The 12086-nt window shown below is 32.4% G+C and overlaps 1 protein-coding gene across 3 annotated transcripts in view; it reads left to right on the top strand.

The window, feature by feature from the left end:
* The window catches only part of DIAPH3 (diaphanous related formin 3), a 550032-nt gene that overhangs the window by 256977 nt on the left and 280969 nt on the right, over positions 1-12086 (top strand). For all 3 annotated transcript variants that reach the window (XM_060080302.1, XM_060080301.1, XM_060080303.1), the window contains 2 exons: positions 2749-2843; positions 6832-6933. In XM_060080302.1, coding sequence (XP_059936285.1) covers positions 2749-2843; positions 6832-6933 — 197 coding nt within the window. The remainder of the gene's footprint in view (positions 1-2748; positions 2844-6831; positions 6934-12086) is intronic.

Below are 12086 nucleotides of genomic sequence, written 5' to 3'. Positions count from 1 at the left end.
ATAGCAGAGTTGAGTAGTTGTGACAGACTGTATAGCTCACAAAACCTAAAATATTTACCATGTAGCCATTTACAGAAAAAGTTTGGCTTTTCTCTAAGTATACCTCTACCCTAAGTATATACCTATTCTGCATTCGTACCAATTTTCTCTTCCAGTATCAAAGCTTGAGTGATCCCACAGTACAAACTCTCCCATGCTTGGTGTTTTACAAGAAGCTAATGTAGCTTTAAAGAAAAAATTCTGTTTAGGGCTTGTGGAGCCTCCTTGTTCTGATGATTTGTCTCTCTCTAAAATTCTGGAAAATGACATTTTCTCTTTAAATATGCTTCTTCCCTGGTGTGTGTGTGTGTGTGTGTGTGTGTGTGCGCACATGCGTGTGTGTATGTGCATGTGTTCCTTTTGGAACTCCAAGAAGACATTTTTAGGTGTCCTTACTCATCTTCTGTGTCTCTTAACCTAGTACTTTTCCATCTCTTTGTCTTTGTGTTTTGGGTAGCTTCTCTGCCTATGTCACCAATTTTCTCTTTATCTGATGTCTAATCCATGTGACTTTTCCATTTCAGTAGCTAAATATATATATTTTTATTTTTAAAGTTTTTTTCTCTCTCAAATCTTTGTTTCTCTTTAATAATGTTCTTCTCTTTCCTGTCCAGTGTTTCAAACTTTTCTTTCATTTCTTTAAGTAGTTATTTCATTTTCTCCAGGATTTCTATTTTCCTTTCTTTCACTACAGCTCAGAAATAGATTTAAGGTTAAGATACAAAATAACTTTTTAAAAATATTTCAAGGTTCTCTGTCCACTTTGCCATGCTGCCTGAAATACAAAACTATAATTTCTTTCTCTCAATTACTATATTATGCCTTGGTATAATTCTTTCCTTTTAATCTTTCTATTTAACATTATAACCTTTTTTTATGTTTTGTTATTGTGTCCATGGTTAGGTTTCTTGAGTAGAATTTACTGTCTCTCAAAGGGAATCTTAAGGATTCTGATTAATCTTACTATCTTTCTAAGTTTGCAATACAGGTACTATCTTAACAATTTGCCTTCTCAATTTGCTTACTTCTGATGTTTAGCATATTATATATTATTGTTTTGTAACTTTTTTCTTATTCCTTTGAGTTTTCATACATTTTTCTCATTTTCCTATTTGGACCTCATTGTATTCTAAATGAAGTGGGAGAAAGCCCTCTGAATTTTGAGGCAGGTTCATCCCCCAATTTCCTTGCTTTTTAATTGTTTAAAGCACTTTTAATTGTTTTAGTGTTTTCTTTTTATTTTGTCAGATATCAATCTTTTCATATGTTTTTCGCTGATTTTTGTGATTAAGAAGTTCTTCTCTAACCATAAATGAGCTAATTTGCCATGCTAAATTTCTTTTAGTATTCCTATTTGTTAATATTTATATTTAATCCTACAATCATATGCAGCTTGTTTTATACATGATGTACAGATTTAGATTTTATTCCCTCTCTATCAATTATTCATTGATTATCTCTTTGAGATATTATTATTATATATAATCATATATATTATATTATATTTTTGTGCTTTCTAATGTCTATAATGGGGTTATCCTTTTATAATTCCACTAATCTCTATCTTTTACAATATCATTTAGCTCCTTTGTTCCATCTTATTCTTGGGATATTGAGGATTATACACATTTATAATTTCTAGCACTATTATCCCACATTTATGACTGTGTGAGTTCAAAATGTGTGAATGAAGCTGATGATAAGAACACAGATGGTGCTCTCGTTGTTTGCCTGTAGTTGATCCATGGTATCCTCAGGAATACAGCCTTACTCCAAGAAAGACCATGTTTTCTCTATTTATGTAAAATAGTGTTTTTATATGAAAATAGCTACAAATAAAATGATATGTTTGGTATATAAAACAAAGTAGTAGTTAGTGGTAGCAAGGTCTGAGTGTGTTCAAGAAGTGACATCTGTTACTGGACAGAAGAAACAATAATACTAGTAGAATAAGGGGGGAAACGGTAAAAGCATTAAATCTAATGCTATGAAAATATTCTTATATACTTTTGAGATCACTGTGTTTTAACATAAGCTGTATGAGGTATAAAAATGTAAATAATGTTGAAATTCTCAGTAATGACATATTAACCCATCTAGTCCATTTGGACAGTTTTCCATTGAAATTTGTATTCTAATATTGCATATTTAAGCTTTAGTTACATAAAAAAGGTATTTCTCTGGCATATTGTCTACAATATTTCTGAACAGTGAAGTGCTATTATAACTTGGAAAAGTGTTAATGCACTGCTTAGCAGTTTTCTTAAAAAAAATTTTTTTCTGAACTATTTAATAAGGCCAGAAGATATTATGCAGGCTAATAACACACGAGTAGATAAATATTACATGTACATATTGAGGTTTTATGATTCTTTTCATTACAATGTGATATCTCTATAGTGTTCTAAACATATTTCAGTTTTCTAAAATCACATCAAAATTGGCACCATTCCTATGTTAAGCTAATAACTAAGCATTAAAAATCAACCTCACAACCAGCATAATAATATAGGACTATTGTTTAAACACTAGTTCTAAAACTGGAGAAGGGTATAAAATGTGCTAATGAAAGTTTCCCCCACAGTAATTATATTAAATAATTAAAATCTCTCACTTTATGAATTATTTTTCATTTTATATATAGAACTACATCTCAAATTATTTTCTTACCTTCTTCATTATGAACCTTTTTTTTCCTCTTCCTCTTAGCAATCTTCCTGAGTTCTTTTCGGGTGCCATATGAGGAAATCAAAATGATGATATTGGAAGTGGATGAAACACGGTTGTCAGAGTCTATGATTCAGGTAAACAAACAGGCAGAGAGCTTAAATTCCAATATTTCATTGCAAGCTTCTCATTAAATAGAAATCTGTAAGTGAAGCAAAATTCTTAAACTAAATCATTCAACTGGAAAATCATTGCTGCATAATTAGTTTGAGCATAACTTCTGCATTGCCAGGAGATAAAGCTCTGCATCTTCTCTTAACTGCAAACTAAATATAATGCTATCAAGTGATTACATTTCAATTATTTCAAATGACTGTTTTCGAAAGGCAAATTGTTTACTTTTACATGTATGTTTATGTTTTTTTTACAGTTAAGACTAGTAATATGCTAATTTAAATTTATTTGTATCATCCTTATAGGATGTGTTTTTCTTGGGCTTATATGTTTTATAAAAGTATATTATTGTTTGGTATAGAAGACTGAGGGAATTTTCTCTTTATTTAGAGTTACCTTGATTAACAACCCTTACTTGAGTCTTTTGTGTTCCCATGAATTCTAGAAATTTGTTTCCATGGTATTCTGAATCATTCAGAAGGCTGGAAGATTTTAAAAATATTTTCTACTCACAGGATTATTTAACGAATGCTAGTATGGTTTCAGAATTACTTGCTGAATTCTATACATAAGGTACAGCAATGCATGTCTTGACAGAATTTAAAGTTGGAGAAGCAGGCCACAAATCATACAGTGAGAGAACAATATCTTCAGTTTGCTATCTTTTATTCTTATTAGTTAGTGTTAACAACTGATTAAAAATATTCTAGTTGTTTTAATCCATTGTTAACAACTGATTAAAAATATTCTAGATGTTTTAATCCATCAGTAAGTGGTATCGTTGGAAGTTCTTGGTTTTGTCTGTCCTATATTCTAAGTGTGGTCGTAATATATAATCCCATCAGTGATTTGTGCTGAGTCTCAGACTCAAACTACCTAATTCAACAAACCTTTTTCAAGCATTTTTTTTTCTCTTTACTACATTTTATCTTTATTCCTGTTGATCGTGAATGTGCTTTGTTCTTGAGAGTAGATTTCCAAGTCCCTTCAATAAAATATTTCTACTTAATGCATATGTATTTTTTACAATGTATTTGTTAAATATTTACAGAGTAGCTTTTAAGTTGGTTATATGAATATTTTGGATGATCATGTGACTTTTGTTGTTTGAGATGGAAAAAAGTTTGCATTTTAAAATTCATGTCCTAAGAACATTCAGTTCCATATAATTTATTAATATATTAGTTTTCTATTACTGCTTTAACAATTTACCACAAATCTAGTGGCTTACTATAAAACAAATGTATTACATTTTTGTAGAACAGAAGTCTGGTGTGGGCCTTACTGTGCCAAAGTCCAGGTGTCAGCAGACTTGCATTCCTTTCCATAGGCTTCAGAGAAGAGTTCATTTCTTTGTCTTTTCCAGCTCCTCGTGGTTGCCCGCATTCCTTGGCTGGTGGATTCCTCCCTTTAATTTCCAAGCCAGCAATGTTGCAGCTCTCTGTTCCTGTCTTATATAGTTACATCTTCCTCTTACTCTGTTATTCTCTCCCTCTTCCACTTTTAATGACCTTTATGATTACATTGGGCACATTGGATAATCCAGGATAATCTCCCTAGTTTAGGGTCAGCTGATAGCAACTTTAATTCCATCCCAAACCCTAATTCCCTTTGTCATGTAACCTAATATTTCACAGGTTCTGGGGATTAGGTGTGAACCTCTTAGTGGGATTGGGGCATTATTCTAGTTACCACAATTGCTAAATATAAAACCAATCTTATGAATTTAAAATCCAAAAATTTAGTTTGGACATATGTAAAGTCTTCAAATATTCATTAACAATAAGAATTTTATTCTATTTGAAGTCTTGTTTTTAATTTAAAAAATACTTTCTAATTGTAAAGTGAAGAACTTGCCTGTTTTGAACAGGGCATGGAAGAAGCATTACTTTCTAATAATCATTATCTTGGTAAGCTTTGTTCATTGTCATGATCTTATTATGGCATATCTAGTTATTTATTGATATATAACAAGATGTCAGTATTGATGTCATCTTTGCATGTTATTTTTCCACCTCATTGTTACCCATTTACCTTTGCCCCATCAGTCTTTAATTAATTAATTAATTAATTTAGCCCGTATTTCATAGTGCTCACCATGTGCAGGGCATGGTGTTAGGCTCAATCGGACATAGACTTTACTTTTCTGGAGTGGCGGGGGAGATGGCATTCATATATAACTATTATACAGGATAAACATGGCTGTGTTGAGATTGTTTTAGAACTAGATAATGTGCTAAGTGTGCATATCTGTGTGTAAGTGTCCTTAAAGGTTGAATATGGCATGTATGTAGAAAAGAGCAGAGGGATCGTGTGAGGGAAAAGCTGGGTGTGTGGGAGCAACTGAAGAATTTAGTTCGATAGGAGCTTAGGATGGGAAATATGATAAAGGGAGAGACAAAGGAAGGTCGGGCCTGTACTCTTCTTACAAATCACAATAGTTTCATTACTTTAGAAAGCAAAAATAATGAAGTGAAAAATTAATGAATTTGTGATGAAAGATTAAAACTTAAGTATATATTAACTAAAAATACTTAAGGGGATAAGATGATTATCTGAAAGGATGCTGAAAAAATTCAGAAGCCCAATGTAATAAATAGATCAGATGTCAACTAGAATGTTTAAAAGAAAATATTAATAACCAGGTGTTTTGGTCTCAGGCAGTTCTACTAAGGGAAACTTCTGTTTATATGGGAAAATCATATACCTTTATTGTTTTTATTCAGTTTGATAGTATTAATCGTGAATACTTTTTTTAGGGATGATCTTAAATTGCCACTTTTTTGTTTGTTTTTGGCCAGTCAATCAAGTTTATGTCCAAAGGTACACAGTGAGTCAAAAACTTGTTCTTTGATCTAACTCTTTGATATGTAACATTCTCTAACATTATTTTTTAACTAATAACACCTTTGGGTTTTTTTTTTCTCCTTAAATATATTCAGCATGATGTAGGGTTAATTATAATTTGTACTTGACTTTGGGCTTGTACAGAGTTTATTGATGGTGTAATTTGGAATTGTGAGCACAAACCACTCTTTTCTTTCTTAATTTTAATATCAGTATACTAACTCGCTGTAATACTATTATAGTCGATTATATTTTGATACAGAGGATCTATATAGATTTTGTCTAAGGGATGGTTTAACAGAGAAGCGTAATTATATGTATTCCCTTGGTCTTTCTCCATTGGGAGTGTTTCTGTTGTCTAAGTGTGTGGCTTGGGAAAGGCTGTGCGTGGACAAAGGAGCCAGAACAACCAAATGAACCTGTGGTTTCTGGGCTGCAGATGATATAGGCAAAGGGCTGTTACAGTCACGTCACTTAAGTTCTCTCTATATGCTTTCATCTGCAAGGTGTATCATCCTGTGTCTTCAGTGACTTTTCAAATTTTCTTTCACATCAGAAAAGTTACTTTGTTTTAGAGATATCTTCATTTTTATTATTAAAACTGTAATCATATTGGTTAAATCTTGCAAATGCTGTCATTACAATTCCCTTGATTTCTTTTCCATTCTTTCCCTTGCCTATTAGTAGCAATATGATGATTTCTTTTATCCCTGTGAGTGAAGTGCTAAAATATGTTTGGCTTTGCCTGAAATTTCTGACATTAATTCCCTAAAGCTGAAATGTAATTGATCACATTTATCCAGGTGAGAAAGCTGTTCCTTTGGTATAGGTTGAATTCTTCTTTCTCCAATATATAGCTAATCAAATAAACATTCAGTAGTACTTGATTTGAATATATAATAACCCTGGATAGAGAAGAGGAAAATTGGTTGCTTTCAAGATGCAGAGAATGTAGCTTAAGGTGTAATATTAGGGAGGTAACCTAGAAATAAAACTAAAGATTAACTTCTTCAATGATTTCCTTCCCATAGTTTATTAAAAATTTTTCCTAGAATTTAAGAGGCACATTTAGTGAAGATATTTTCTTTTGGTTTTAATTTTTAGAACTTAATGAAGCATCTTCCTGATCAAAAACAGTTAAATTCACTGTCGCAGTTCAAGAGTGACTATAACAACTTATGTGAACCTGAGCAGTTTGCTGTTGTGGTAAGTACTGTCTCTCAGTGTCAGCTCTCTTTGGAGGTGATTTTTATACTGTGCGAAAACAGAGAAAAGGAAATGTAAGGCTTTTCACATCGTCATTGCTCAAAAACATTTAATGTCCATCTTGCATTTTTTTAAACCTGAGGATATTTATGGGAAATTATCTTTATTTTAAACTATATATTGAAATTCTAGCCGAAAATGAAGTCCAAGGATTTTTTTCAAAAGCATAACATGATTTTTTTTAAGTTCTCTCTTTAATGTCAAAATGTAAAATGAAACCTGCACTCCTAAGACTAGAGAGTATATTTGTGATTTATTCTAGAGCTGTGTATTCCAACATATTGCAAGAGTAGCTTCAGTTTTTCATTCTAATCATTCACTTCAGTTCATCTCATATTTTAGACTCTGAAATTAGAAATATAGTCTCTTTCTTGGCAATGAGGGTGAAAAATGAATGCATTTTAGAAAATCTTCGAGACATTTTGATAATCACCTTGTTCCAGCCTCCTGCTTTATAGAAGTTGGGGTCTAAAGAGGTGAAAAAAGACTTTCCAGTGTTATATATTAGTGGTATTGTAACTTTAAGATTTTTTATCAAGCTTTCTTTTCTTCTGCTCTTTCCTTCTTTTGAGATTGGTTACACTCAGCCATCATGATGATATTTTAAAGTAGTATTTAATTTTTTTTAATATTTAAGATTATTTTTTTCCTGCAGTCTTCATCTATATTATTACCAACTTCCAGGGACATGATGGAATTGTATTTGATACAATTTTGAAAATTTGGGTTGGATAACTAAAGGACTATGTCTACATACTATATTTGGCATGTTGTCAACGTTTGCTCTTAAACTCCTTCCTGTGTCTTCATGAACCCATTCTACTCAGCCCTCCCTATGGCACCTCCCCTCCTCCCTCACCCTCCATCCTGCACCCAAAGTTCACAAACTCAGGAGAAAAAAAAGCACCTTTTTCCTGTTCACAGCCTTATAATTTTTATTATGAAACTTTTAAATTTATTATCTTTAGAAAAATGCTTTTTGTTTTTACCCAGTTCTCCAGACTATTCTTTCCTCCTCATCTTGTTTTTCTCTATTCTTTTTTCTTTTTTCCTTATTTATTTTCTTTCACCTGATCACTCTGTCTTTCTCTTGATCCCTATTTGGCACAGTATCTTCCATATGAGACATGGGAGAATTTGCATTACAATTTTAACCACAGACTACTTAGAGTTTTGATTTTTACCCATCTTTTTTGACTCTTGAATGAAAAGCATAATATGTAAAATTATAATTTTGCAATATTCCCATCCACATTAAGCCTGAAACACATACAAACTTATGTGAAAATGTCTAACGAGTAACCTTTTATGTTGCATATCATCACAGAGATTTAAAACTATTCCCATGTTCTGTCTAGTGATTGTCACAGAAGAATGAACTCAAACTTGCAGATATTTCAGGTTTATTTAAATTGCCAGGTTATGCCCGCCTTTGAAAATGAGAGTTCACATCAAAGAGGTATGATTTACAAGCAGTGTGCTCAGAGGGGTCAGAAAGTTAAAACAATTATATTCCCAGATACCAGGGCTAGAGGTTATAGTTTTGATTTTAAGACAGAAATGGATCACTTCCATTTCAGGACATGTCAACACAAACTTGACCTTGACTCTACACATTCCATGCTGAATCATACCTGACTACAAATGGAATATAATGAGGAAGGAGTGATGCTGTTAAAAACCATCTGCTATGGAAATATGAACAGAGCTTCATTACCTGTTGATTATGAATATTCCTAAAAATATTGTTTCAAGTTCTGGTTTGTGTTATACTAACATTTTAGAATATAATTGTTTTGGTGAAGAAAGGAGAAGGACAGTTGAAGAAAAAATGAGAACTTTCTATATACTCTTTTTTGGGGGAGGGGGTGACAAATGATAATGTTCTTCAACTTCACCTTTTTTTCCATATCAATTATTCACCATTTCCAATCTGGCTCTCCCTACTTCTCAAACTCCCACCCATCCCCCAAAAGACAGGAAAACTTGCTTAAAGTTCTAAACAATACTTGAGAGTTACCCAAAAAATGATGAACAGCATGGAATGCCTTGAAGTTTTCTGTTCTTCTTTCTGGATTAAAAAAGCTCAATAAGTTCACTAATTCATTAAAGAGTGATGTGTTTTCAATTTATCAACATTGTATAAATCATATAAATTTGGTGGTTTTAGGAAACTGATTATAATTACCAGGTACATTTTTAAAGATTCCCATAATGCTGTTTTATTTTTAAAGTGATATGCTTAATGTAATTGTGTATATGTCAAAGACGGGCTGTTATCTTGAGGTAAGCTGAACTTCAGATTCCTACAAGACTTTTCTCTTGTAGAAAAGCCTTTACTTATTGACTAAACAAACCTAAAGTGCTAATCATTTCTAGATGAAAAATCATCACAGAGTCATAAACAAGGAAGAGTCAAGGGTTGGGATAGTCTTTGCACCCCAAATTGGGCTGAAGCTTGCCTTTTTATTTGTTTTCACCATAGATAGACTTGCTGGTAGCTCTGTTTCATCTTCAGGTTCTATACACTGATATTGTGATTTCTAGCATTGTTTTCATTTTAACAAAAATCGGTTAAAACCCTGCAGTTATGTTACTTGCCAGTCAGTTTACATTTCTCTTTTATCCAGTTATGTAAATTCATTAATTTGACTCATGCGAATTACAGATGTATTCTTTTTAAATAAACACTCAAATTTGATACAATCGATAAAGTCACTAAGGTTGTTTGCATTATATAATCAACTTTAATTCCAAGCAAGAATTATGTAAAGTAGTAAACAAACAAAATGCAGCTTACCTGGACATCTGTGTTTGTTTACATTATTTTTATTTGGTAGAAAGGCAGTGTTCAAAAGTAACACATCCAAGATGCTAATAACCAATGTCAATTAAAGACCAAGTAGAATGTATAAAATATAACATGTAAATTAGAAATATGTTCTACTTTTGTCATGTATTACATACAACTATCCAGGCTTCTATGTCCTATAGAGTATGGTATACAAATATAGTATTCAGAAATATGTGAATATCCATTAAGTTGTACATCCTTGAAGCTTTCTTTCAACCACTAAACCATTTGCTATGTCTATATTCTCTCCAGGTTTTCTGTAATACAGAATTTCATATCCACTTTTATTTATTTCTCCCTTGAAATTGGAAGCAAAATTCTTTAATCCTGATATTATCTCTATTCTTTAAGGAACAGTCTTAATGCAGGAGTACTAGGCTTGGATACTTTTATGGTTCTAAGGGTTTAGTCACTCACCTGTTATTACTGGTAATTCAGAATCTTAAGGTATCTCCCTGAACTAATTCCCCCTGCAGCCCTTCTGACTCAGGCATTGGCCAGTTTGAGCAGGACAGTTCTCAGGTGTTCCAGAGCTGGCCCTTTCTGTGCCTTGTAGTCTAGTAGTGATGTTGACATGGTGGTGGCTAGTACCTTTTAGAACTGATATCCAGTGCTGTGAATTCAGGACCTAGTAGTTTAATGCTATTATTGACTTGTTTTGTGGCTGATAGTGTATTTATATGTCCTTTGTTTTCCAGGGGATTTTGGCATAAGAAAAACAATAACCCATCAAAAAGTCTGAACAAGCTGTCATTTAATGTTGAGAGACTAAGTGTTCTAGTCAAAAGGTATTTTGTTATTTTAGAGGAGCGTTCTGGGAGGTGGTTCATCTCTATATCTTTCTGTGTGACTTGAAATGAATGAGACCGTTTACATGCTAATTTTATTTGTTGGTTTAGGTTTTGGGCAGAAGAAACTGAGTACTAACCGATGTGCTGAACTTGAAATATTCTTTTCCCTGGATAGTCCAGGACACAACTTTTTGCTGAGAAATTGGTTCATATTTGGCATGTCCTTGCCTCATGCTTTATTCAACTTAATTTTCTATCAATAAGATTTAGAAATGAAAATATTCTTCCTAGAAACTCTCACTCATTGGATCAGTTACCTGTCTCTTTTCTTGGATTCTTCCCTTCCCTCTTTAGCCCCAGAACCTTCTCATTTATTTCCCCAAAATATTGCCTACTTACCAAAAGTTGGTTCCCATTGTGTAGAACCTGATTTTAGTTATGTGACTGTACTTTTTTATATTTGCAGTGATCGTCTGATCAATAAGCCATTAGGTAAAATCACTGTGCTCACAGTGGCATGGTTAACTGTGTGAGAAATAAGATATGTAAATATTCAATGGGATCACAAGGTTTAGCTGAAGCTTAGAAAGAGGCCTAAAATTTGCATTTGAAACTTGGTATACTAGACTTTCTTTGATTAAAAATTCTAGGTTTTTGAGTATTTGTTTCCACATTATTTAGTTCTGTTAAGCTGCCAATTCTTCAAAGGAATCATAATGTTTATAGGAAATTGAATTGAACAATGTTCTGTTTGTGTACTGTATTTTGATCTGCCACCATTTGGTGTCACTGTAGGGCAGGGCTTTTAAACTTTGTGCAGTAGAGACCTCCTTTTTTTTTTTTTTTTTTAATCAAAAAATGTTGTAGGAAGTTCATGCAAATTTCCCTGCATTAAAAATGCCTCATTTTCAAAAACACCTAAATATTCGTGTTATAAAACATTTAAATAGCATATAAAAATATTGAATACAATGTAGAAGTTCCTTGTATCTCACTACCCACTGCATTCCATATAAATGATCATTTTTAACATTTTGTTGACTTTCCGATCCTATTTCTTTGTATTTACAAATGTATGCATGTTCATATGCACATTGTTCTGAAAGTTTTCACCGTGAGATATGTTTTGGAGGCTTTTAGTTTTATAATGTGTTGTTTTGAAATTCCTATGTGGTATTTCATGGTCCCTACTATGACGTTTTCTGTAACTATTCCCTTAATGAAGGATAGTTGAAAGAAAGCTTCAAGGATGTACAATTTAATGGATATTCACATATTTCTGAATACTATATTTGTGTACCATAGGACATAGGACCCTGGATGGTTGTATGTAAGTAATACATGACAAAAGTAAAACATATTTCTAATTTACATGTTATATTTTATATATATTCTATTTGGTCTTTAATTGACATTGGTTATTAGCATTTTGGATGTGTTACTTTTGA

Source organism: Mesoplodon densirostris, chromosome 17 (genome assembly GCF_025265405.1).
Source record: "Mesoplodon densirostris isolate mMesDen1 chromosome 17, mMesDen1 primary haplotype, whole genome shotgun sequence".
NCBI classification, from domain to species: domain Eukaryota; kingdom Metazoa; phylum Chordata; class Mammalia; order Artiodactyla; family Ziphiidae; genus Mesoplodon; species Mesoplodon densirostris.
Note: the sequence above shows the minus strand (reverse complement) of the source record. Positions and strands in the feature narration are given on the sequence as shown.